The sequence below is a fragment of the Callithrix jacchus genome, chromosome 21, assembly GCF_049354715.1.
Source record: "Callithrix jacchus isolate 240 chromosome 21, calJac240_pri, whole genome shotgun sequence".
NCBI lineage: Eukaryota > Metazoa > Chordata > Mammalia > Primates > Cebidae > Callithrix > Callithrix jacchus.
In genome coordinates, this window is record NC_133522.1 from 51,476,299 (window position 1) to 51,503,569 (window position 27,271).

General features: G+C 56.4%; 1 protein-coding gene across 28 annotated transcripts in view; it reads left to right on the top strand.

The window, feature by feature from the left end:
- Positions 1-27,271, top strand: part of PCBP3 (poly(rC) binding protein 3) — a 286,279-nt gene that overhangs the window by 208,791 nt on the left and 50,217 nt on the right. For all 28 annotated transcript variants that reach the window (XR_013530629.1, XR_013530630.1, XR_013530631.1 and 25 more), the window contains one exon: positions 24,083-24,237. Coding sequence is in view for 24 of the 28 variants with exons in the window: in XM_078358645.1 (XP_078214771.1) it covers positions 24,083-24,237 (155 nt within the window). In the remaining 4 variants the exon portion in view is untranslated. The remainder of the gene's footprint in view (positions 1-24,082; positions 24,238-27,271) is intronic.

A 27,271-nucleotide genomic window follows, 5' to 3' on the forward strand; every position in this document is an offset into this window, starting at 1 on the left:
TGAGCCCTTGATAACAAAAAGAAGCTTTTCTCTTCTTGAAAGTAATGCCTTTTGAAAACATTCCGCATTTAGGGTAATACCGGGTTCCTCCCACCTACAGCCCTCAGATGAATCTATCCCGTGCAGCGTTCCTAAAGGACTGCTTCTTACCCACCGCCAGTCTTGAGGAAAGGGAATTTTTCTGTCACTTCATTAAGATAGGGTAGAAGAATTCAATGGTTTTCATATTTATGATTATAAATGCTTCTTTACACTTGGGGAAGATCCTACTTATTTTGATGCAGTTTTAAATATTGTCTACATTTTTCTGCTTCACCTAATATATGTCCCAAAACTTGGTTTAATGTGAGCAATTAGTCATCTAATGTGGCCGCAAGACAGGGAGATGCTGCAGTAACGACCCTGTAGGCTCGTGTTAATAAGATCACAAAATCATAACGCACCCCAGCTGCCTTGAGGGGAGGGTGCGAGCTGCTGTCTCCTGTACTGCCCGCCAGGGCTCCAGATGCTGGTTTTCCCTCGCTTTTGTCAGTGGAAGGTATCGCTGTTTCCGCAGAGATCACAAAATATAACGATGCAGAAGCGACAAGGTGATGTCCCCTTTGTACTTCCCAGAAGAACCTCCATGCCCCGTCCCGTCCACCACTGAGTGTCTCGTACAGCACTGGCCAGGGGCTGACGCTCTCCCTCACACTGGCCTCGTTGCTCTGGGTCTTGAGTCATTTGGGAACAGAAAGGGCCACTCGGTGGAACTGGGCTTGGGGGTGGTCTTCTTCAAGGCCCCACAGACACCACACACCTGCTCCATGTGTGGGACGTGTGTTGTCACCAGGAGCTGTGGGCTCTGCTCAGAAAGCTGGGTCCAGTGCATGGCTAGGACCCTGGCAGGGCAGGCGACTGTCCTGCAGAGGCCTCAGGTAGGCTCGGAGCATACGCCCCTCCCCCCCCACATCTGGAGCTTCCCAAAGAGACATTTTCACCACAGCTGAGGCAACTGAAGGGACTCGGCCACAGGCCAGATGCTGTGACAGGGTCTCCAGGACCCCCGCGTGGACAGGACCATCCGAGGGCAGAGCCAGCAGGCTCGGCCTGTCCCACCGCGCTGCAGCCAGCAGAACAGCAGTGCACTTCCTTCTCCAAGATGGGCCACTGTGTTTCAGTAAAATAGGATGTCAGTGGCTCTACATGTGTGACCCCTGGACCCCCCTTGTCATCACCTGAGAACCTTCTGGACCTGCAAGTTTTCAGCTTTCCTCCCCACCAGACCAGCTACATCGGGAGCACCAAGGCGGGGCCCAGCTAAGTGTCCATACCTTGCACCCAGGGCCAGGGGAGCAGCCTGTGCTGTCCAGTGAGCCATCAGCTCAGATACGAACCGGACAGACCTGTGGCCTAGCAACAGGAATCTTGTGCACTTGGCCAGGTGCATAGGCCAGGGTTCTTACTGCATAGAAATGACACAGGGCCTGCCCCTCTACCCCAGTGCCGAGCAAAAGAGAAACTCATGGGAAGTCAGAGGAGAAGGGGCTGTGGAGAAAATGTGGTCCTGCTCATTCATGGTCAAGGTTAGCAGGAACCCAGGACAGAGGCTGGTTGGGAGGGGAGTTGTGGCAGAGGCCGTGGGGCCTCTAGTGGCTCAGGAGAAATGAAGGATCTGTGTCTCTGGGGCAGGAACCAGCAACAGACGGCCTTAGGGGAGGAGAGGACCTGGCTGGGGAGAGGCCTGGTGGGGGGTAGGGGTGGCTTGGGGCAATCCCAGAGAGGCTGAGGGCCGTGCAGGCTGGCTGCAGATGCACACAAGCATGGAGCCTGTTCAGAAGCCAGCTGCTCACACCCTCTCCCCTGCCAAAGGCTCCAGACCGCTCCCCTCCACTCCCTGTAGTCACCCTCCCCACCCCATCCCGCTCTGCTTGTGCACCCTCACATGGAGATGCGTGTGCCTGGGGTGGAGGTCAGGTACAGTCGTCGGAAACAGAAGGACACAGGAAAGATGGGAACATGATGGGGCACAGGACTGCAGGCTGGCGGGAACGGCCTGGGAGGAGGCTGGTCTGGTTCTGCTTTGCATAAGTAACAGTGGTATTTAAATTAATGGGCATGGGCAGATTATTCAGTGAAAGATGCGGGGTCATTTCAGTATCTGTTCAAAAACACTGTTTAGTCCTCTGCCACACACCGAACGTAGCGCCACGGCAGCCATAGATACCTGTGTTGCTGTCGAACTGGGTCTCTTTGGGGAGGGTATCCTAAGCAGAGCAGGCATGGAAGGGAAAGTGGCAGACAGAACAAAATGCTGGCACCCAGCAGCCGCTGTGCTGAGTCTGGGGCAGGGCCGGCCTTCGGGAGCAGCAATCTCCCTCACAGGACAGTGGTGGAGCCCCCACGAATCAGTGTGAAGGCAGCAGCCACCTAGAAATAAATGTACAGCTGCTAAGAAACACAGAAGATGGATGATCTGAAAACTTGACAATGGTAGTCACTGGCACACAGGACCTGGGCGGGGATGCAAGCAGTGTGGGCCTGGGCAGGTCCTTGGTGCACTGGCTGCCTGTGCTCACTGCACTCGGAAGGTGTGGGCCCTGAAGGTGGCGACTGGGGCATTATAAATGCAACTACCTTCCACAGCCAGCTCTCCTAGGAATCTGCCACCCAACCCTTGCGTTGTGCACAGACATGTCTTTAGGTGTTTATCAGAGAGAAGGGTTAAGGGTTAAGAAAGCTCATGACTTTCTACAGCCATGAGCTCTGGGTGCTGCACCCAGCGTGGAGACAGACACCCGCCTTTCATAGACACAGGACAGCAAGTCCAGCTGCAGCCACAGAAGACTCGCCCTCCTGGACACAGCATCTGACTTCCTCTGCCCCTCACTGGAAGTGGCCAGTGCCATCCACGGCAGAAGGGGCCAGGAGGGACCAGGCTGGAGACAGAATTCTGCTCTGTGGTAAGGAACAGTTATAGCCAGAACCCAGCCCTGTCGCATACACAGTGTGGATAAGTCTCAGAAATGTTACTTTGAGACAACGAAGCTGGACACAAAAAGGTGCAAGCCAGATGGGGCTGAAGAGGGCGCAGGAGGCGGGCAGGCAGAGGGGCTGGCACCTCACTTGGGGCCACAGTGGCCCCCTCTGGAATTAGTGGCCACATGGTAAGTGCCGAGTGGAGATCAAGCCTTCACTTCAGACTTGTGGGCTTCACTGCCTGTTGCTTATGCCTGGGTTTTGAAATCGAGTCACAGAACACCTGGAGTGTGGTGTTTACGCAGAACAAAGCGGGTGCCTTGGAGGAGAGAGCCAGGGACAGGGACTCCTCCCAGTGTGGCGCCCAGGGTTGCCGGGTGTGTGTCTGCGTGGTTTTCAGAGCCCCGGGGTCTTGCCTGCCCAGCTGCAAGGAAGCGGCTCATACCCTGCTCTGCCCCCAAATCTCAGCCTGGGCAACTCGGCTGGTGTTTGTGCTGCCTTTTTATTTGTTCTTTTTTTATTTTATTTTAAATAAAGGATTCTGATGCTGTTAGAGTCAAATCCTTTAAAAGCCACGGGTCCGGGTGACCTACAAATGTGTGTCTGACTTTCTACAGTTTAAATCACCACTGAGCCTTAGGGCGTCTGGCATGGGCATTGAGGAATCCACACTGGTCTCAGGGTCCCCATGCCTGCCCAGCTCCCTTCCTCAGCCCGTCCCTGGACCCACCTCCTGGCCACACTTCCAGAAGCACTGTCCCCATCCCTGGTGCACAGCCCCTGTCACCAGAGACTGCAGGGCAGAACACCAGGATGAACCCAGGAGGCAGGCGTTAGGACAGGGGCTGAGATGATGGAGGGAGCCATGGCAGATGTCGCCACCCAGGCCAGGGCTTCCTGCCCCGTGGAACTGACAGGACCCCCGCAGGGCCGTGGGGTTGGCTCGGGGCAGCTCAGTGGACACTTCTCTCTCAGATCCTACCACAGCAAAGCTCATGTGCTCACTTCTTCCCACTGGCAGTCAGTAAGAACAAATTCAAGAATTGAGATGCCCCAGCCTGAGGTTTATTTTATGGATTTTACCTGCGGGGTTTGTTTAGAAATAAAGTATGCATTCTGGCAGGTAGAAATACAGTGCTTGTCTTTCACCCAACTATCTGTAACTTTGTTCAGCGCAGACACTGAGATACAACAAAAACAAACCAAACCCATGAAAAATAAATTCGATGAGGCAGGCCGCCAGCAGGTTTTGAGATTAACAGGCCATCAGCGGATTGAAGCCCTGCACAGCATTCGGATGCTGCTGCCGGGGATCAGGTCTAATCCGGGAGCATCTGGCTGGGGGGTGGGCAGCATCTGCATTCGTCGCTGCATGAAGGTATGAAGGTTGTGGCTTCTGCTCCCCGCACCAGGCTGCCCCACCCTGGACCCCACCCAGACTCCTTGGGCACCCTGGGGTCATTTTCAGCTCCCCCTCCTCTTCCCTCCTCCTCTTACTACTGGGTCCCTACTGTGACCCGAGAACAGCAGATGACCCAGGCAGATGGCTGCTCCCTGGGGCTCGATAGTGCATGTGAGGCTTGGGCTGACTGCACTCCTGCTTCTCTCGCTGTCTGCAAGCGGGTCCTCACACCTGTCCCCACCCTCCTCAAGCACACCGTCAACATGCCTGTGGGCTGTACTCCTCAGCCTGTGGGTTCTATCTGCACATACACACACGCATGTGCACCTCCTCAGTGGCCAGGCAGCTCCGCAGCTGGGAGGAGATGAGTGTGGAGACCTCAGTGGGCAGGAGGGCAGTGAGGCCCATCCCCTCACCACTAGCCTTGCGTGCCACCACACCCGGCACCTGTGTGGATCCCTGCAGCCCTGATCGCTGAGCTGCACACACACTCCCCACAGACAGGGCCCACCATGGCACCGTGGCTGCACTGGGGTTTAGCACAGGTGCCTTGGAACCCGCAGTGCCAGGCCCAACCACTGACTCACACTGTCTCAGCCTTTTCATCTGATTTGTTGTAGCTGTTAGTCACACTTCAGACATTAGTATTTTTGTGTGTTTCTTATCTAAGTTATCCTTACTTTTTACTGAACTTATTTTCCTTCTTTTTAGTTGCAGTGTTGGTCTACTTTAACTACTTTATCATTTATTTAGTTTGTGTCCCTCATTTTTATTCCCTTTAAAGTTTTACTCAACATTTATTGTCTTCTGATTTTTTCTTACTGTTTTTTTTTTTGTTGTTTTTTTTTTTGAGAGGGAGTCTCGCTCTTGTTGCCCAGGCTGGAGTGCAGTATCTTGATCTCGGCTCACTGCAACCTCCGCCTCCCAGATTCAAGCAATTCTCCTGCCTCAGCCTCCCAAGTAGCTGAAATTACAGGCATGTGCCACCACGCCCAGCTAGATTTGTATTTTTAGTAGTAGAGATGGAGTTTCTCCATACTGGGCAGGCTGGTCGGGAACTCCTGACCTCAGGTAATCCGCCTGCCTTGGCCTCCCAAAGTGCTGGGATTACAGACGTGAGCCACTGCATCCGGCCTCTTTTGGGAAGATTCTTAATGGTTTTAGTTGTTTCGGCTTATATCTTTTTTTAAGGAAATATTTAAATTTTAACAGGTGCCATTTGCCATATTATTCAAATATTAAGACATTGGAAAAAATGATTTGCTAATCTAAATTTAGCTTCTTTTCCTATCATAATAATCTGTCATCTTACCTGTGATGATGAATGAGTCTCCTAAAAACACTAATTTATGCATCCCAGGGGACCTGCCAGCTCCTTGCACACCCTTCCTAGTGCAGCAGGGAACCTGGGAGCTGCATCCCTCCTTCCCTTCTTCCCTCCTCCCCTCCTCCCTGGCTCTCCATGGAGACATGTGACCGCCACCTGTAGCCTTGTGAGGCTAGGCCCGGCTGGGACCAGCTCTGATTAACTGGAAGCTTCTGGGGTCTGAAGTGAAGAGGCCTGGCCCTGTGCCCCAGGCCCTTCCCATGCACAACAGGGTTGATTGGGTGGCCTGGGCCAGAGGGTTCAAACCCACCACTGCCCACCACCTGCCATGCAACCATGGGCCAAGCCACTCACTGCCACTGGCCTCTCTCCCCAGCTGCGTGTGTCCAGCCGGCAAGTGTGTGAGTGGTGTTCCTGTTTCTGTTCCCACCACACTCATCCTGTTCTGAAGGCAGAAGGGATGGTGAGTCTTCTTAGGACAGGGTGGTCAGCCCCTTCATGTGCAGAACCCCTGTGGCACATGGCCGGCCTTCACACCCCTGAGGAGACCTGCCAGGAAGACGGGAACCCCAGGGAAGGCTGTATAGCCCAGTGTCCAGGAGAGCCCAGCATCCCTGGGAAGGCTGTGCAGCCCAGTGCCCAGGAGAGATGGGCACCCCCCAGGGAAGGCCTTGTAGCCCAGTACCTGAGAAAGACAGGTACCCCCATGGAAGGCCATGTAACCCAGTACCTGGGAAAGATGGGCATCCCCAGGGAAAGCCATGCAGCCCAGTGCCCAAGAGAGCCTAACATACCTGGGAAGGCCATGTAGCCAAGTGTCTAGGAAAGAAGGGAACCCCCGTGGAAGACCATGCAACCCAGTGCCTGGGAGAGCTGCTGCCCTGTGGCTGGGGCAGGGAAGGGGTTCCACAGAGCTTGCTCCTCCCTCCACCCCCACCCAGGGACCCTCATGGGAGACGCCTTCTGTCCAGGACCCCAGTGATGATGCTGCAGAGGCAGCTCTGCGCTTCCTTAACTGCAGCCTGGCTGGGGCGTGGGGTGTGGAAGAAGCGAGTGGCCCCTTCTCTTCAGTCCTTGCTGGATGCTGCAGTCCCTGAGCCAAACCAGGTCACAAGGTTGCAGAGCCGGCTGAAAGGAGGCAGGGACACTGCCCTCTCCCCACCCTTGGCGCCAGCACTGAGGCCGTGATCTTTCTGGTGGTGCAGTCTCAGACTGGGAAGAAGCTTCCCCGCACTTGCCTCTCTCCTCCCAGCCCTGGCTCCGTGGAGGGAAGGTGGCTTCCATGCCTGTCTGGGAGATTTCCTTAAGCAGCTCCTGGAAGGCCGCAATGGCGTCTCCTGCTGCAGTGACAGTTCTCCTAGGATGCAGACAGTCCCAGGCTTCGGAGAACACACCTGGAGCGGAGGCCTCCATCCCCCCAGGGGAGAGGCTGGGCTCTGATTTGGGGACCCACATGAATGGGTGAGCGAACACCCAGAGGGTTGGGAGGGTGTCCGCTGGCGCTGGCAGTAGCTGTGTGCTATTGCTCCAACACAGCCCGCCTGCAAATCCGCACACCCCAAGAGAGCTGGGGAGGGGTGCGACGAGGATGAGGGCTCTCCTGCAGCGAGGGTCCCTCCTCAGTGCGTCCATGCAGACCCTGTGGACCCAGCCTTATTCTCCATAGCCAGGTAGGCTTTTTTTCCTGAAGAATGTTAGGTGCTGCTCAAGTGATCGGAGCCTTGTTGGCTTTCCATGCTAGCTGCGCAGCACCCGTCTTACCACGTTTGTCTAAAAAGCATCCCTGGCCCCTCATTTGTCCTACTTTCCTCGGTGACCTCCCATGACCCTTTGCTGTAATGAAAGCTGGAAGGAGAGCTCTGTGCCCTACCCACCTGTTCCCATAAAAAATGGCAGCAAGGACACAGATTTGAAAGCAGTGCCATGCTTTTGTGCTTTAGTGAGCTGTCTTTACCTTCCCTGAGCTGTTTTCTACCATTCCTGCTGGATTGGATTCGATTTTATTTGATGGTAATGGCTGTGGATGGTACTGAGTGTCCTCTGAGCTTCTGTGGTGGAGCAGCCTGCTCAATGCCAGGCCCTGGAGCCTGCTTCCTGGCTACGGTCCCAGGGCCCCTGCCCACTGTGCGGTTCTCAGCATGGTCCCAGGGCTCCTGCCCTCTGTGCGGTTCCCAGCACGGTCCCAGCTGCCCTGCCCTCTGTGCGGTTCCCAGCATGGTCCCAGGGCCCCTGCCCACTGTGCGGTTCCCAGCACGGTCCCAGGGCCCCTGCCCACTGTACGGTTCCCAGCATGGTCCCAGGGCCCCTGCCCACTGTGTGGTTCTCAACATGGTCCCAGCTCTCCTGCCCTCTATGCGGTTCTCAGCATGGTCCCAGGGCTCCTGCCCTCTGTGCGGTTCCCAGCATGGTCCCAGGGCTCCTGCCCTCTGTGTGGTTCTCAGCATGGTCCCAGCTGCCCTGCCCTCTGTGTGGTTCTCAACATGGTCCCAGCTGCCCTGCCCTCTGTGTGGTTCTTAGCATGGTCCCAGCTGCCCTGCCCTCTGTGCGGTTCCCAGCACGGTCCCAGCTGCCCTACCCACTGTGCGGTTCTCAGCACGGTCCCAGCTGCCCTACCCACTGTGCGGTTCTCAGCACGGTCCCAGCTGCCCTACCCACTGTGCGGTTCTCAGCACGGTCCCAGCTGCCCTGCCCATTGTGTGGTTCTCAGCATGGTCCCAGGGCCTCTGCCCACTGTGCGGTTCTCAGCATGGTCCCAGCTGCCCTACCCTCTGTGTGGTTCTTAGCATGGTCCCAGCTGCCCTGCCCACTGTGCGGTTCCCAGCATGGTCCCAGCTGCCCTGCCCTCTGTGTGGTTCTCAGCATGGTCCCAGCTGCCCTGCCCACTGTGCGGTTCCCAGCATGGTCCCAGCTGCCCTACCCACTGTGCGGTTCTCAGCACGGTCCCAGCTGCCCTACCCACTGTGCGGTTCTCAGCATGGTCCCAGCTGCCCTACCCACTGTGCGGTTCTCAGCACGGTCCCAGCTGCCCTGCCCAGTGTGTGGTTCTCAGCACGGTCCCAGGGCCTCTGCCCACTGTGCGGTTCTCAGCACGGTCCCAGCTGCCCTGCCCTCTGTGCGGTTCTCAGCATGGTCCCAGCTGCCCTGCCCTCTGTGCGGTTCTCAGCATGGTCCCAGCTGCCCTGCCCTCTGTGCGGTTCTCAGCATGGTCCCAGCTGCCCTGCCCTCTGTGCGGTTCTCAGCATGGTCCCAGCTGCCCTGCCCTCTGTGCGGTTCTCAGCATGGTCCCAGCTGCCCTGCCCTCTGTGCGGTTCTCAGCATGGTCCCAGCTGCCCTGCCCTCTGTGCGGTTCTCAGCATGGTCCCAGCTGCCCTGCCCTCTGTGTGGTTCTCAGCACGGTCCCAGCTGCCCTGCCCTCTGTGCGGTTCTCAGCACGGTCCCAGCTGCCCTACCCACTGTGCGGTTCTCAGCACGGTCCCAGCTGCCCTACCCACTGTGCGGTTCTCAGCACGGTCCCAGCTGCCCTGCCCAGTGTGCGGTTCTCAGCACGGTCCCAGGGCCTCTGCCCACTGTGCGGTTCTCAGCACGGTCCCAGCTGCCCTGCCCTCTGTGCGGTTCTCAGCACGGTCCCAGCTGCCCTGCCCTCTGTGCGGTTCTCAGCACGGTCCCAGCTGCCCTGCCCTCTGTGTGGTTCTCAGCACGGTCCCAGCTGCCCTGCCCTCTGTGTGGTTCTCAGCACGGTCCCAGCTGCCCTGCCCTCTGTGTGGTTCTCAGCACGGTCCCAGCTGCCCTGCCCTCTGTGTGGTTCTCAGCACGGTCCCAGCTGCCCTGCCCTCTGTGTGGTTCTCAGCACGGTCCCAGCTGCCCTGCCCAGTGTGTGGTTCTCAGCACGGTCCCAGCTTCCCTGCCCAGTGTGTGGTTCTCAGCACGGTCCCAGCTGCCCTGCCCTCTGTGTGGTTCTCAGCACGGTCCCAGCTGCCCTGCCCTCTGTGTGGTTCTCAGCATGGTCCCAGCTGCCCTGCCCTCTGTGTGGTTCTCAGCACGGTCCCAGCTGCCCTGCCCTCTGTGTGGTTCTCAGCACGGTCCCAGCTGCCCTACCCACTATGCGGTTCTCAGCATGGTCCCAGCTGCCCTGCCCAGTGTGCGGTTCTCAGCATGGTCCCAGGGCCTCTGCCCACTGTGCGGTTCTCAGCATGGTCCCAGCTGCCCTGCCCTCTGTGCGGTTCTCAGCACGGTCCCAGCTGCCCTGCCCTCTGTGCGGTTCTCAGCACGGTCCCAGCTGCCCTGCCCTCTGTGTGGTTCTCAGCACGGTCCCAGCTGCCCTGCCCTCTGTGTGGTTCTCAGCACGGTCCCAGCTGCCCTGCCCTCTGTGTGGTTCTCAGCACGGTCCCAGCTGCCCTGCCCTCTGTGTGGTTCTCAGCACGGTCCCAGCTGCCCTGCCCTCTGTGTGGTTCTCAGCACGGTCCCAGCTGCCCTGCCCAGTGTGTGGTTCTCAGCACGGTCCCAGCTTCCCTGCCCAGTGTGTGGTTCTCAGCACGGTCCCAGCTGCCCTGCCCTCTGTGTGGTTCTCAGCACGGTCCCAGCTGCCCTGCCCTCTGTGTGGTTCTCAGCATGGTCCCAGCTGCCCTGCCCTCTGTGTGGTTCTCAGCACGGTCCCAGCTGCCCTGCCCTCTGTGTGGTTCTCAGCACGGTCCCAGCTGCCCTACCCACTGTGCGGTTCTCAGCATGGTCCCAGCTGCCCTGCCCAGTGTGTGGTTCCCAGCATGGTCCCAGGGCCTCTGCCCACTGTGCGGTTCTCAGCATGGTCCCAGCTGCCCTGCCCTCTGTGCGGTTCTCAGCATGGTCCCAGCTGCCCTACCCTCTGTGTGGTTCTCAGCATGGTCCCAGGGCCTCTGCCCACTGCGCGGTTCTCAGCATGGTCTCAGCTGCCCTGCCCTCTGTGCGGTTCTCAGCATGGTCTCAGCTGCCCTGCCCTCTGTGCGGTTCTCAGCATGGTCCCAGGGCTCCTGCCCTCTGTGTGGTTCTCAGCATGGTCCTAGGGCTCCTGCCCTCTGTGTGGTTCTCAGCACAGTCCCAGCTGCCCTGCCCTCTGTGCGGTTCTCAGCATGGTCCTGGGGCTCCTGCCCTCTGTGTGGTTCTCAGCACTGTCCCAGCTACCCTGCCCTCTGTGCGGTTCTCAGCATGGTCCTAGGGCTCCTGCCCACTGTGTGGTTCTCAGCATGGTCCTGGGGCTCCTGCCCACTGTTCAGTTCTCAGCACTGTCCCAGCTGCCCTGCCCACTATGCAGTTCTTAGCATGGTCCCAGCTGCCCTGCCCACTGTGCGGTTCTCAGCACTGTCCCAGCTGCCCTGCCCACTGTGCAGTTCTTAGCATGGTCCCAGGGCCCCTGCCCTCTGTGCGGTTCTCAGCACTGTCCCAGCTGCCCTGCGGCTTCTGCGCTTGGAGGGCTGTGGCAAGGGCCATCTGTGCCTGGCGCGTGGTGAACGTTCTATCAGTGTGAAGTGTCGTTTAATTGTTTGTATGGCTATTGGGGTTCTCCTTTGATTTATCAATTATGTTTAGAGAATTTGTGATATTATGTTATCCATCCATTCCTAAAATAAACCCCATCAAGATATTGTCTGATTAGTTTTCATATATATTGCTGATTGCATTTGTTCATATTTGATTTGGAACGTGAGTTGAAATTTCCATCTAGGTAGAAGCTGGAATTGCTAGGTCACAGCACGTGCCTAGGGTCAGCCTTCCAGGGCGGCACCAAATGGCTTTCTCCAGTGATGCCAGCGAGTGGGGCAGGACGCCTGGTGCCACGTGCTCTCCCACACTTTCTGGGGCAAATTTTGTTGGGCTGTGTCTTAGCCTCTGGGGGCTGTGGGGTGTGTGCTGTGTCTCCCTCCTGGCTGATTCGCTCCACTGCTTTTTGGATCATGGACTGGCCATGAGGGTGTCCCTCTGGATCTCAAGGCCTCTGCCCAGTCCTCTGTGAGCAACACAGGAGCACTCTGCATAGGAACCCCGAGCGGTTACACAATTGCAGGAGCCTTCCCTCACTTGCGGGCGGGCTGTATTTCTGTCCCTTCAGTGTCTGCCGACACAAACAAAATCTTCCTTCTAATGTGGTTCATCATTTCAGCCTTTTTCTTAACAGTCAGAGCTTTCTTACATCTGGAAACTCTGCCCTTAGCCCAGCTCTGTGTAAATCACTTTTATCTTTTTCCTAAGGCTGTTCTTGAACTGATTAGTTTTTTTCTTGTATTTTAAAATCAGCTTGTCTATGGAATTGAATCTGTAGAGCAAGTTGGGAGAATTAACATTTTAAGTTACTGAGAGTTCGAGTCAATGAAAAATACATTTTCTAATTCTCGGGTCTTCTTTAGTTGCTCTTTATAGTGTTTATAATTTCTATTAGAGGTCTCACACCTCTTTCATTGGAGCTATCCCAACTCTTTGCCTTTTCTCTGATGGCGTTATACGTGATATCTTCTTCCTTTTTTTAAAATTTGAGATGGAGTCTTGCTCTATGTATCACCCAGGCTGAAGTGCAATGGCGTGATCTTGGCTCATTGCAACCTCCGTCTCCTGCCTCAGCCTTCTGAGTAGCTGGGATTAAAGGCATCCACCATCACATTGGCCAATTTTTATTTTTAGTAGAATTGGGGTTTCACCATGTTGGTGAGGCTGGTCTTGAATGGTCTAAGATTTGATTTTCCATGGCTTGCTGCTGTAGGGATGTGGAGTGTCCACACCCTGTGAAGGGTCCTTTCCTGTCACTGTGTAGGTCACGTTGGGTTTCACTGCCCATGTCCCCTGTGCTGTTGCTCCTCCCTGCTGGCCCCTGGCTGTGTCACCAGGGCGCTCTCTCTGCCACACAGAGGAACCCTCCCCACAGCTCTGGAGTGGCCCTGGACTCACAGAGGGCGCAGGTGCCAAACCGAGAGTGTTTGGAGGCAGGAATGCTGCAGGAGTGTTTGTCCAGGCATGTCCGGCAATGGAGCACTGCCCAGCTCAAAAAGAGCCCTTCTCACAAAGCCAGTCACCGAGCTCCAGCAGTGCAGTTGGCCTGACGCGGCGCCTTCCTTCTGGACTGGCTCAGGGCAACGGCTCCACCGGGCGGGGGCCCCTCCATGCTGTGCACTCGGGCTGACTCTGCTGCACATGTGCTGGCGGTCGTTCCAGATGCAGCATCCTGGGATTATCTTTTCAAATAAACCGTGGGGTCAGCAGACCCAGTACTCACCTTGCTGCTGCCTTTCGCCACCTGTGCCGTGGGAATGCATGGGATCAAGTTACGCAATATCAGAAAACTCATATTGGATTAAAAGCTCAGGTCAGCTGTTGGGCTCCTGGGAAAGTGCAGAGTCACTTGGGACCACCCTGGCGGGCTGCAGTCCTCTGCTTCCCCTGGCTCAGCTTGCCCACCCCGGCTTCCCCCAGGGGTCTCAGGACATCAACCAGCAATGACCAGCATGACGCCCCTCCCTGTCCCAGGGCAAGGGCAGTCAGATGCTGCCTCTGCTGCTCTCCCAGTGAGCAGGGAAGGACCACTCATTTGCAGCCTCTCCTCCTCACGCCCACTGACCCGGGAGCTACAAGGAGGTTGACCTTCACTTCTTCCAAGAGGGTTGAACTTTTTCCGCTCACTTCTGGATCTTTCACCTATATAGAACACACATTTGAGGGCGAGGTAGGATCAGATGTTGATTTTGGGCCATATGGATTCCCTGCTGCCTCAGCCCACAGCTGGTCTCTCTACCAGACTGTGAGCCACTTGCAGACGATGGCTGTGCCCATGACCCCGCATCCCCGGTGCGGTGTGGGAACTGAGGAAAGATGAGTGGGATGAGGAATATTCCCACTGGACCCTTTTTCATGGGCCAATAGGATGTCACAGCTGCGCTCAGCTTCCCTCTGTGATCAGAGGGACCGTGGAGCCTGAGCTGCTGTGTGCCACGCCAGGGCACAGACGGAACGGCCAGGGGCCTGAACCGGGCCTCCAGCAGGCGAGTCCACACACCTCCATCACAGCTGGGATGGTATCAGACCCAGATTCGACTCAGCTCTCAGGGTGGCCTACCCTATCTCTGCATCAGAGATATTACTAATCCCCAAATGAGCATTTGGAATGATAATTGGGACATTTGTAGGAGGCACACGCTTACATGGGTTCCCAAAGGTAGGACCAAGGAACTCTGGCACCCTGGGGGTGCCTGGCCATGGCCAAGAAAGCGCAGCATCTTCCAGACATAAGACCAGAGTGCCTGAGCCGCCAGAGCAGGGGAAGTGAGTGGCCGCTGGTCCCCACTGGTCCCCAAGGGCACCTTTGTCTGCCTAGACACTGAATAGCAGCGTAGCCAGCTGTTCAGGGCACATGCCGAGGCCAGACTGTGTAAGCTCCGGAAGGCCTCTGAATGCGACTGTTGACAGGCAAGAGCATGAAATTACAGAAGCCTTCCTGCCCTGGGTAGCCTCAGGGACATGATGTGCATGTGAGGCTCTCACGGAGAATGCAGCAGCTAATCAGCCCTGTCATTTCCGCCGTCCTGGCCTCGCGTAGCCTGATGTAGGCACTGAGCTGTTAAACAGGATAAATCAAGTTGGGGCTGCTCCTGCCCTCCCCCCACTGTTGTGCCTCCCACAGTCATGTCCCCCAGACAGCTGAGGCCCTGGGTGCAGCCCTGGACAGAGCACAGCTAACGGGGGCATAGCCAGAGCCGCTGGCTGTGACAGCACTCGCTGCAGCTGGGAGGACCCCAGATGGCGGTTTGCTAGCAAGACTTCTGCCGCCTGCTCGGGGCGGCTGCCAGCCACACTCACAGCCATGTGACTGTTGTTCTGCGCTCCAAGCCTCTGTGGACCACTTCTACGTTAACATCCAAACCTATTCGTCCACGCCCCAGAAAACCAGCCTCGAAACCCGGGCGTCATGTGACACCTTCACACATAGGCTCTTCCCTTCAAGTCTGTTCGTTTTGGCATGAAAACAGACGATGGGTTACCAGTCTGGTGGTTGGGAACCTGGGCCTGGAGTCATCTGGTCACAGTTCAGTGTCGTCGTACCACATCACCTCATGTGTAAAGAGAGGAAGAACTCGTCCTACTGTGTTAGGGCAGCCCGGATTTGCATATGGAAAAATGTAGGGCCACTGCCCTGTGTGGCTACTGCTTCCTTGCACACCACTTCTTACTAGTGCAGTATTCATTCTGCTAGCATTCTGTTGATTTGAATATTTTGTTAAAAGAGTAACTGCAAATTTATTAGAATTTCACTATAACAGTACCAATTTTAAACAGATTTTGCTAATACAATCAATATAAAAATTAAATGGCCAGGTGATATGGCTCATACCTATTATCCCAGCACTTTGGAAGGCAGAGGGGGTGGATCACTTGAGGTCAGGAGTTTGAAACCATCCTGGCCAACATGATGAAACCCCATCTCTACTAAAAGTACAAAAAATTAGCTGGGTGTGGTGGCCGACACCTGTGATCCCTGCTACTCGGGAGGCTGAGGCAGAAGAATAGCTTGAACCCGGGAGGCAGATGTTGCAATAAGCCAAGATCGCACCACTGCACTCCAGCCTAGACAACAAGAGTGAAACTGTCTCAAAAAAAATTAGGCTTTGATTCTGGTCAAATGGAGTAGGGGTACCCCCCCCTGCTCCTCCCCCTGAGCACAGCTGTGACTTCTGCACAGAGTGCTGGAACAGCTCCCTCAGGACCGGAAGGTGGCATGGGAGCAGGCTGGAAGGGAGTCTGTCCCAGCAGGGAGCTTCCCGCATCCTCACCGCCCTTGCCGCTTGGCCTGGACTCCAGGCAGCCACACACCCAGAAGTGCAGCCACAGGGAAGCTCCGTATTTCTGTCTGAGTTTGGAGAGGGAGCCCCTACTGGTTGGCATTTGCTCCAGCTTCCAGTCTCTCTCTCCCTCACCCCCAGGTGATCCTGTGGCAGCAGTGGCTTTGAAGGTGCACCAGCCCGACAGACTGGAAACACAGAGGGGCAGAACCTTTCTCTGACCAGAGGACCTGTGGTCCCAGAGAATGGGAGGGCCCTCCTGGAGCCATTTCCCATCCCCGCCCTCCTGGGTGGGGGGTCCTCCTGCCTCTTGGCCCTGGACAGGATGCAGGTGCAGTAAGTTTCTGGCACTGTGACAAAAGCCAGGCCCTGGCCAGAAAGCCTGGAGATCACAGAGAGGGGTGAGTTTGAGAAAGAGATTTCATGAAGTTGTATGTGAATTCCTGGGCACTACCTGCACTCTCTATGTGTGGACCTGACCTCAGACAGCACAGCAAAGGCTTTGACAAGGGGACCGCAGGGTTGATGACCCCCAGGTCCCAGCCAGCACTGGGTGGCAGACACATGACACAGAGCTAAACATCAGTGCAGAAGCTCTCAGAACAGAACTGACATTGGAGCCACAGCCCTCAGAGGCTTTGGAACTAACTAGAACTACTGCCTGACAAAAATGTCGTGGTCCTGCATAAGGTTTAAGCAATAACTGGAACGTTACGACAGTATTCAAACAGACCAGGAGACAACTCGATGTCCCTACTCAGCATAGGAAGAAATAGGAACTCTCAGCCTCTCAAGACAGGAGATGAGCAATGGATGCCAGCCTGGGGTCCTTCCTGGGTGGAGGGAACCCACAGATCCTCAGAGCAGCTGCACCACCGTGCTCCAGAAGGAAGGGCAAGCCCTCTCAAAGTGAATGGAAAGATAGGAACGCTATGCAGGGAAAGCAAAGGTTTTTGTTCTTTTGAGACAGGGTCTCACTCTGTCCCTCAGGCTGGAGTGCAGTGGTGCGATCTCAGGTCACTGCATTCTACACCTCCCAGGCTCAAGTGATTCTCCCATCTCAGCCTCCCAGCAGCTGGAACCACAGGTGCAGCCACCACACCTGGCTATTTTTTTAAATTTTTGGTAGAGATGGGGTCTCTCTGTGTTGCCTGGGCTGGTCTTAAACTCCTAGACTGAAGTGATCTGCCTACCTCAGCCTCCCAAATTGCTGGATTTACAGGTGTTAGCCACTCCACCTGGCCAAGAAAATAGAAGATTTAAAGGACAAAATGGAAATTTTAGAACTGAAAAATCTAATACCCAGACCTAAAAATTCATGATTAGACTCAATAACAATTGAAGTGACAGGGCACAGAGTCAGCAAACATGAGGACAACTCAGTACAAAGAACTGGGCAACAGAAGAACTGGGAGAATCGTCCACGCCAAGCAACAGAAGAAGGACTGGGAGAATCATCCATGCTGCGCAACAGAAGAAGTCCTGGGAGAATCGTCCACACCGAGCGACAGAAGAACTCAGAGAATCATCCACACGGAGCAATTGAAGAAGGCCTGGGAGAATTGTCCAGGCCGAGCGACAGAAGAAGAACTGGGAGAATCATCTGTGCTGAGCCACAGAAGAACTGGGAGAATCATCCATGTCCAGCCACAGAAGAAGGGCTTGGAGGAATGAAAGGAGCTTCTGAGACCTGCAGGACCATCCTGGCACATGGTACATGTGGTTTTTATGTGCACATGGGATGTTCACCAAGGCAGGCCATATTCCATGTGAAAAACTAAAGCCTAACAAATTTTAAAATAAGGTATTTTCTGATCACGGTAGAATTAAACTGTAAATCAATAACCAGAGATAACAGGAAATTTTCCTAATACTTGAAAATCAAAACACACACCTCTAAATAACGCCCTATACAAAGAGGAAGTATCAAAGAAAATTAGAAAATACTTTGAAGTAAGAGAAAATGAAAAAAAGCTAAACAAGTAAACCAGTGCCTCTAGAGAAACTGATAGCATGAAACGCATCCATTAGAAAAGAGGAAAGGTCTTCAAACAGTAATCTAAGCTTCCACTTGAAGAAGCTTTAAAACAAGAAAACAGAACAAGCAGAAGGGAGTAAATCATCAGTTAAGACCCAAATCCAATAAAATTAAAAGCACAACTAAGCATCTTCAAATTGGAGCAGCTCAAATAAAGGAAGGACAAAAGCAATTATGGGTTTCAAGAGCTTAAAAGACTGTGGCAGTTCTCTGCTACCTGCTTTTGTTTTATGGCATGACAGCCTATCCAGTTTTCATGGCATTTTTCTCTGCATCCTTTTTGTTAACAAGACGTTCTTGTGGTGAGCAGTTTTTCTCTGGCTCTTCTGGGAGCTGGTGGATTTGCAAATCACATCCAGCCTTTGAAAGCAGGACTGTTGCTTTGTTCCCCAGTTGCCCTCCTGGAAATCTCTATCCTGCTGGCTGGGAATGGCCCTGGGCCTTGGAGGGCAGGGGAGCATCTGCGACACCGAGGTCCTGGCCCCACACGCCTTCTCCTGCCACGGCCCCACACCCAGCTCTGTGCCTCCTCCTCGGCCCCCGGCACACAGCAGACCCCCAGCAAACCCTCAGTGACGGAGTGAATGACAAACACAGCAGTGAATGGTGCAGGGGAAGGGAAATAGGATTGCAATGCTTCTGAGTATTGAGTTCAGAAATTGCTGAATTTCAGAACGTTCCATGAGGTCCTGGAAACTGAGCTGGGCTCAGTGCTCGTGGTGTCTATCTGTCTAATCCTTACATACATACTGCACCCCACTTGTGGGCCAAGACTCATGCTAGAAACTGGGGATTCAGAGGTGAATGGAGGAGACAACTGTGCCCTCTGCCCTCTCCATGCCAGGGTGGGCCCCAGGTGACTACAGCAGGGCCAGGGGAGATGGGGTGGCAGGTACAGGTCTGGTAGGCAGTGCCCTCCAGAAGAATGCCCCGAGAAGTGGGTGGGAGAACTCACCCTCCCTGCAAGGGAAGCCTGGGAGCCAGTGGGAGAGCAACGGGCAGTGACAGACAAGACCTGGGGGGCAGGTGCCGGGTTCTGGGTGGGAGGCTGGGTGAATGGAAGAGCAAGTGTGGAATTCTGAACAAGAAGGAGCCGTTGATATGCTCAGCAGCATGGATGCATCTTCAGTAAATACTGAGTAAGATAAACCGGACACAAGAGAATACTTAGGATGTGATTCCATTTGTATCAACTTCTGAAACTCCCAGAGTCTATAGTGACAGCAAGTGGGCGACTGTCAGGGGACAGTAGCGGGTGTAGCAGGAGCAAGGACAGCAGGGGACCAAGGACTGCAGGCTTCTGTGAGCCTATGTGGGGTGGCTCCAGGTGTATACAAGGGCAAGACTAAGTAAGTGCAGCTTGTAATGATCAGTGGCACCTTCAAAAGGCCTTGATGCCACGTTACACATGCAAGGATAAACTGCGTCAGTCTGCTGCACACGGGGCCATCAGAGCTCTCTCCCAGCACCTGCTCCCCCCGCCCAGCCCCTCCTTCCTCACAGCCCCGGGGCCCCTGCACCCCTTTGACCTCAGGCGTTGTCTCAAATGCACCTGCCTGTCACCCAGTGGAAGCAGCCCGAGGCGGGACGTCCACACAGCTTGCATTCCACAGACCTCCGTGCCAGCCTAAAATTACCAACAGGGTCAGAATCTAATTTAAGGGGGTTTATTCAAAGTCAGCTGGAGGCTAACCCACCTGGAAACACCAACTCCAGAGGAACGGAGTCTGCCCTCAGAAGCAGGGAGCGGAAGGGGGCCCTCAGTTAGCAGAGATCTTAGGGCTTTTAGCAGGACCCCGGTGTCCTTCAGACCAGGTGGGCACACAGTCACAGTCACAACATTTGACTGATGATGAACATTTGCCTGTTTTGGGAAGGGTGCATTTGACATATCAGAGGGTGCAGTCATGGTTTCCGGTTTCTGATCTAAGCAGAGCTGGACAAACGGGAATCGAAATCCATACGCATCATGAACTAGGAAGGCAGCAGGTTCTGCTGTTGGTTAATTCTCTCCAGTCTTTGTGCAGAACAAGGAAACAGCGCGTTCGTCCCTGCCCTGAGAAAGGGGAGTGGCAAGCACACGTGAGGGGCATGGTCCCATCTCTGGTGGGACGGGAGGGGCACGGTCCCATCTCTCACTGGCTTAATGTGCCCAGACCGTGTTCCTGTTCACACCTGGGGGTAGGGGAAGCAGGCCCAGGTGACCCACAGGGCCTTGGATGAGGCTGCAGCTGAGGCCGGCCCTGCCAGGGCTGACCCCAAGGCTGTGTTTAACTTGGGCTCCAGCACGGGCCCTGTGTCCTGCCATGAAGGAGATGACACTTCCACTCCATCCACCTGGATCTCCTTATCTTGGTGACTGCCCCCACTGTGGGTACCAGGACCCTCTCCTGTGTGAGCTGGAACTGGGCGCAGGGAGTTGTGGGGAGGGGGCCCCATGAGAAGGGGCCACAGTGGAGCAAGGACTCAGCTCGGCAAGAAGGGTGTTCTAGGCCCAGGCAATGTGGGGGAGACTCAGGGGAGGAGAAGCGCTGGGGGCTGTTACCCTCAGGACCTGTGGCTAAACTCTGAGAGAACAGGAAGCTCATGGAGAGGTGTCTTCAGCCGGGAGGTAGGGGGAGAGGGGGGCTCTGTTGGTGATTTGATTGGAAGTGTTACTGGCAGAGAAGGAGGGGGCTCTGTGTTGCTGGTTGGAGGCGTTCCTGGCACTGGTAACGACAGGGCTGGAGGGTGGGGCAGGGCCTGGGGGCAGTGGGGGTTGGAAGAGGGGACAGAAAAGCTCAGATTGTGCCTCAAATGGTGGGTGCAGCTGCTGGGTTTGTTAGCGCATGGGATTGGGGTGGGACAGGAGTCATGCTGGTCACATGTGTCAACTGTGGGTGTCTGAAATCCCTGTGGCGACAGCTATAGGCTGTGGCCTCTGGGATCTGGAGTGCAGAGTGTGTTCTGAGGCGACTGTGAGGATGGTGGTCCACAGACTCCCTGGGCAAGTGCAATGGGGAGGTAGGTGGGAGCCCTGGATGCAGGCAGAGGGTGGAAGGAGGTGGGTTGGGGTCCCAGGTGCAGATGGGGTAGGAGAAGGAGGCCGGTGAGAGTCCCGGGTACAGACAGGAAGAGAGGCAGGTGGAGGCCCCAGTGCAGATGGAGGGGCCTGGGGGAGAGGCGGGGGGGGCGGGCCAGGCCCTCCTAGGATGACTGTGTGTCTCTTCTACCTCTCCCATTGTGTGGGCTAAAATGTGCTAAATCTCCAGCACTGGACAGGAGAGAGCGAGGGACCATGGACCAGAACTCTGCCTGTTTCTGGAACAGTGTAGGAGGTGCGGCGGGTCACAGTGTGGGCTCTCCACCCTGAGGAACGGCCAGATGCCTGTGGTCACAGTGTGGGCTCTCCACCCTGAGGAACAACCAGATGCCTGTGGTCACAGTGTGGGCTCTCCACCCTGAGGAACGGCCAGATGCCTGTGGTCACAGTGTGGGCTCTCCACCCTGGGGAACAACCAGATGCCTGTGGTCACAGTGTGGGCTCTCCACCCTGAGGAACGGCCAGATGCCTGTGGTCACAGTGTGGGCTCTCCACCCTGGGGAACGGCCAGATGCCTGTGGTCACAGTGTGGGCTCTCCACCCTGGGGAACGGCCAGATGCCTGTGGTCACAGTGTGGGCTCTCCACCCTGAGGAACGGCCAGATGCCTGTGGTCACAGTGTGGGCTCTCCACCCTGAGGAACGGCCAGATGCCTGTGGTCACAGTGTGGGCTCTCCACCCTGGGGAACGGCCAGATGCCTGTGGTCACAGTGTGGGCTCTCCACCCTGAGGAACGGCCAGATGCCTGTGGTCACAGTGTGGGCTCTCCACCCTGGGGAACGGCCAGATGCCTGTGGTCACAGTGTGGGCTCTCCACCCTGGGGAACGGCCAGATGCCTGTGGTCACAGTGTGGGCTCTCCACCCTGGGGAACGGCCAGATGCCTGTGGTCACAGTGTGGGCTCTCCACCCTGGGGAACGGCCAGATGCCTGTGGTCACAGTGTGGGCTCTCCACCCTGGGGAACGGCCAGATGCCTGTGGTCACAGTGTGGGCTCTCCACCCTGGGGAACGGCCAGATGCCTGTGGTCACAGTGTGGGCTCTCCACCCTGAGGAACGGCCAGATGCCTGTGGTCACAGTGTGGGCTCTCCACCCTGAGGAACGGCCAGATGCCTGTGGTCACAGTGTGGGCTCTCCACCCTGGGGAACAACCAGATGCCTGTGGTCACAGTGTGGGCTCTCCACCCTGAGGAACGGCCAGATGCCTGTGGTCACAGTGTGGGCTCTCCACCCTGGGGAACGGCCAGATGCCTGTGGTCACAGTGTGGGCTCTCCACCCTGGGGAACGGCCAGATGCCTGTGGTCACAGTGTGGGCTCTCCACCCTGAGGAACGGCCAGATGCCTGTGGTCACAGTGTGGGCTCTCCACCCTGAGGAACAACCAGATGCCTGTGGTCACAGTGTGGGCTCTCCACCCTGAGGAACGGCCAGATGCCTGTGGTCACAGTGTGGGCTCTCCACCCTGAGGAACGGCCAGATGCCTGCGGTCACAGTGTGGGTTGTTGCAGCTTCCACTTGAGCCGTTTATTTCCTAGTAGCCACTGAGGTGCCCCGTGGACTCTGGGCATATGCCAGTGTTCACTGGGAAGCACAGCAGCAGCCGTGGAGGTGGCAGCAAGGTCAGGGCACTTAGCGGACAGCATGGATGGGCAGGTGCCCAGGGACAGCCAGAGGGCGGCTGACGCCTCATTCGCCCTGGCCTTCCAAGTGGTCTGAGGCTCTAAGAGCTGCTGGCTGGAGCAGGGTGGGTCTTCTGGGGCCCCAGGCACTGACTCCCAGGTGACCTCCGCTGCACAGGACGACCCTCACTCATGCTACCCTTGCCATGAAAAGAGGCGCTGGCTGCAGCTCGCTGGCCTGCGTGACTGATGGAGGCTGACAGCCTGGAGCTCCGAGCACCCCTGGCAGGAGCTGACCCACTTTCCCATCCCTGGGCTGGAAACCTTGACATAACAGATGGCTGCAGGGCCCTGGTGTCCCTCCAGTAGGGAGGAGATGTTTTTAATTAAAAAGGAGGCATGGAGCTCCAGAACGGCCACAGCAAGATCCAGTCCGTGCCTTCTGGTCCGTCAGCACCCATAGGTAAAAGTGCAAAGCTGGGATTACCTCAGGGTGTCCATGTGAGCACAGAGGTGCTTATCGGGGGCCACGCCATGCATTTGAACTGATACTCTCCTCTTCTTTCTGAGATCTTTCTTCACGAAAGACCTACTTAGAATGAGTCACTGAAGAGGCTTCGTGAGCTGTGCTGTCCAGCAGAGCTGTCTGTGGTGCCAGAAACCGCCCCCTCTGTGCTTCCCCTGCCTCCCCCCCACTCCCTGTCAGCTGCCACCGCCCACACAAAGCTGTTTGGCACTTTAAATGTGTGCTGTGAATTTTTAGTTTTAAATTTAAAAAGCCACATGTGGCTGGTGGCTGTCGTGCTGCACAGTGAAGCTAGAGCGCTAATCCGTGAGGAGGAGCTTCAGAATCTTTGTGCTGTGTAACGTACTTGCCATGTGCAATGTTGAAATCACCGAGTGTGTCGATGAAGTTACCTGTAAATGCGTTTTTAAGCGCAGTCCCCGACACCTGTGGCTACTCTTTAAAGATTCTCCTTACGTGCCACACAGGCAGTTGGAATGGGCTTTGCTTCTGGACTTTATCTTTGTGTTTTTCTTTTCGCATGTTTTTAACAGAACTGTTTTATTGAGAAAAGAAGAAATACCTTTGCCTCAACTTTTAACCCATAGCGTCTTCTGTGTGAACTGGCTGAATAAAGGGCAGTCTCCAGGCAGCTCGGTTATGGGGGCTGCGGCTTCACAGGGCTCTGTTCCAGACGGATTTTGAGAGGCAGCCCCCTCGGTGAGGTGTTGCCCTTCAGTGAGGGACTCAGCAGAGTCCAGTACCTCGGAGCAGGGTTTCCACAGCTCCGCACAAAGTTGCCCTGACTGTCCCACGAGTCCGTCACTTTCACCATCATCATTCTTTGCCAGTAAATCATAGATTGGGGCCTTACTTTGCCCAGTGGGCCCAGTGCTTGTTGAATGACGGTGTGCAGCAGGGGCACGACAGCCGCAGACAGCACTGTGTGGGTGGAAGGCACTTGCTGAGACCTGCCAGGGACACCCAGCCACAAGCAGGGGGCAGAGCTGCAGGGTGCTGGGCCTCACAGAGGTGGCTCCGGCCGGCCACTCTCTAGCTGCTGAGAGAGGTGCTCCTGTGACCCTGGGCAGATGCTGATGTTGGCCAGGGGACGGGGTGGCCTGCTCAGCGTCAGGAGCAAGGCAGCTGTGGGGCTGTGCCCAGACCCAGAAGCCCAAGGCCCTGCCCTGGACTCCTGCATACCTTGTGCCAGCAGGCAAGGCCTGGTCAGCATGTGGCGGGTGGGCAACCCCATCTCTCTGCCACCTGGGAGGCCAGAGTGGTGATGGCCCAGGACACCCTGGATGTGCATGGGCTGTGAGACTCTTCTCTCAGCAGCAGCTGTGTCTTTTCTCTCCAGGTGACGCCTTCTGGGCCCCGTCTGTCCTTCCTCACAGCACCCTGAGCACCTTAAGCCACCACCCCCAGCCACATTTTGGCAGAAGGATGGAGTCCAAGGTCTCAGAAGGTGGCCTGAACGTGACCCTGACCATCCGCCTGCTGATGCATGGAAAGGTAAGAGGAGTGGCCGTTGGCACTGTAGGAAACGTGACCACGGCAGACACAATGGGAGACCCACTGCCTGGGTCTTTGCATGATTTTTCAATTTTGTTTTAAGCAATCTCAAACTTACAAAGCAGTTACAGGTACAGGCCCTTTGAGACTCAGTGCCACCCTGCTGCCTTCTGCATGTTTCCCTTAATCAAGGACCTTCTCCAGCACAACCACATGCAGCCGTCAGTGTCAGGGCACCCGCGGGATGTGTTCCCACCATCAGGGTACCCACGGGATGCGTTCCCACCGTCAGGGCACCTGCAGGATGCGTTCCCTCTGTTGGGGCACCCGCGGGATGCGTTCCCACCACCAGCCTCCCCTGACCACACGCAGCCATCGGTGTTAGGGTATGCACCGGAGTGTCCCACCACTGGCCTCCCTTGATAATGGCCACAGAGTATCTCCTGGCCCACTGTCTTGAGTCCCTGCCTCCTGGAGTAGATCCCAGCTTCGTGCAGTTGGCAGTTTTGGCAGCATGTATGTAGCGCAGCACATGTGCGGCGCAGCACGTGGGGAGTGCCCATGCCTTGGTCCGGGTCTCCTGGCCATTGGCAGGAACACAGCAGCAGCTCTGCCCCCGGCTGTACCCATCGGCCACTCCGAGGTGCTCCTCTCCTGCCATGATAGGAAGTCATGGACTTGGTCCTTGAAGCTGTGTCGATGTCCCACCTGTCCTCAGCCTTCCAGGGCCTGTGTTTCTATCCTCTGGGACTCGGGTTGCTGTGTTCCTCCCCGGCTCTTCCTTCCGTGACCATGTGATTTGCTCTGATGCCCTTGCTGCCCCTCGCTGGCCCCAAGGCCCAATGTATCGCTATTCCTGCAGCCCCATCCCCCTCTCTGCTGATCTTGTCCTCCCCATCCTAGTCCTGGAAACCGCCATTTCCCCAGTGGCTCCTATGTGTGGTGGCATGTTCTGGAAGCCAGGGTGCACTGTGCTCCTGGGCTGTGCATCTGCAGAGCACTTCCTTCCACGTTCAGCTCCCTATGGGGAGCCCCAGTTCCAGCCCCACAGCACAGGGTTCGTCCAGCTCTTCCTGCCTCAGGTGTGTACCATGACAAAACCAACTGCCAGCACCTGTGTGTGGCCTTCTGCCGGGAGGAGGATGGCAGAGGCTCTGGGCTTTAGCACCCGCAGCACTTCCACATCCTAGATTTCCAGAAGACACAGCCTCCTCCCTGGGGGAAGGTGGTGGTGCCCACACCCAGAGCATTCATTTCTGCAGTGGAGATGGAAGGACCTGCCTCTCCCCCAACTGGGAGTGTCAGGAGCAAGGCCGTGTGGCAGACGGGGCTCCCCTCAGGCCAGCGTGGCAGCCACACCACCCAGATGCCCTCTGTGGGGGCGGTGCCCTGATGATGGGGTCCCCTCCTTGTGTCCGGTGGCCTCTGCCTCCACGGACCCCTCTGCACACACACCATCCTCACGGCCTCACTGACATCATCATCACTGCCCCTGCTTCAGGTGACAGGCCACAGTAGCACCTGCCTGTCAGCTGTGTCTCACTGCCAAACAGGGAGACACTGGGCCACTCAGTCCAGCAGGAAATGTGTGTCCCGAAGCTGCCTCAGGCTCACTGTCAGAACTGGGGCAGCATCTTCCAGCATTCGTTTTAACGGGCTGCCTTCTAAATAGGAGCCAGGGAGCAGAGCTATTTTCTCTAAGTCACACAGTTGAAGGAGACTGTATTTTTCATGCATTTCTTCCAGGGTTTCCTGGAGGCCTGAAGTGTGTAGGTGATGCTCCTGAGGTATTTATCAGGGGCAGTCAAGTACCCTCCCACAGGGCACCTAGTCAGAGGCAGCCCAGCTCTGGCCTGATCAGGTGGGCACCAAGGAAGCCCCGGCTCAGGGCCTCTTATAGGCAGCCGAGCTTGTGTGTAACTCCCTGGCGGATTCTGAATTCTCCCCTCTTCACTCACACCGGGAGGGTCCCTCTTCACTCACACTGGGAGGGTCTCCTCCTCACTCACACCGGGAGGGTCCCCTCTTCACTCACACCTGGAAGGAAGGTCCCTCTTCACTCACACCAGGAGGGTCCCCTCCTCACTCACACCGGGAGGGTCCCCTCCTCACTCACACAGGGAGGGTCTCCTCCTCACTCACACCGGGAGGGTCTCCTCCTCACTCACACCTGGAAGGAAGGTCCCTCTTCACTCACACCTGGAAGGAAGGTCCCTCTTCACTCACACCTGGAAGGAAGGTCCCTCTTCACTCACACCGGGAGGGTCTCCTCCTCACTCACACTGGGAGGGTCCCCTCTTCACTCACACCGGGAGGGTCTCCTCTTCACTCACACCGGGAGGGTCTCCTCCTCACTCACACCGGGAGGGTCTCCTCCTCACTCACACCGGGAGGGTCTCCTCCTCACTCACAGCGGGAGGGTCTCCTCTTCACTTACACTGGGAGGGTCTCCTCCTCACTCACAGCGGGAGGGTCTCCTCCTCACTCACACCGGGAGGGTCTCCTCTTCACTCACACCAGGAGGGTCTCCTCCTCACTCACACCGGGAGGGTCTCCTCCTCACTCACACCAGGAGGGTCTCCTCCTCACTCACACCGGGAGGGTCTCCTCTTCACTCACACCGGGAGGGTCTCCTCCTCACTCACACCGGGAGGGTCTCCTCTTCACTCACACCAGGAGGGTCTCCTCCTCACTCACAGCGGGAGGGTCTCCTCCTCACTCACACCGGGAGGGTCTCCTCTTCACTCACACCGGGAGGGTCTCCTCTTCACTCACACCGGGAGGGTCTCCTCCTCACTCACAGCGGGAGGGTCTCCTCCTCACTCACACCGGGAGGGTCTCCTCTTCACTCACACCGGGAGGGTCTCCTCCTCACTCACACCGGGAGGGTCCCCTCTTCACTCACACCTGGAAGGAAGGTCCCTCTTCACTCACAGCGGGAGGGTCCCCTCTTCACTCACACTGGGAAGGAAGGTCCGTCTTCACTCACACCAGGAAGGTAGCCTGGTTTCGGCAGTCTCTGCCTCCCCTGCTT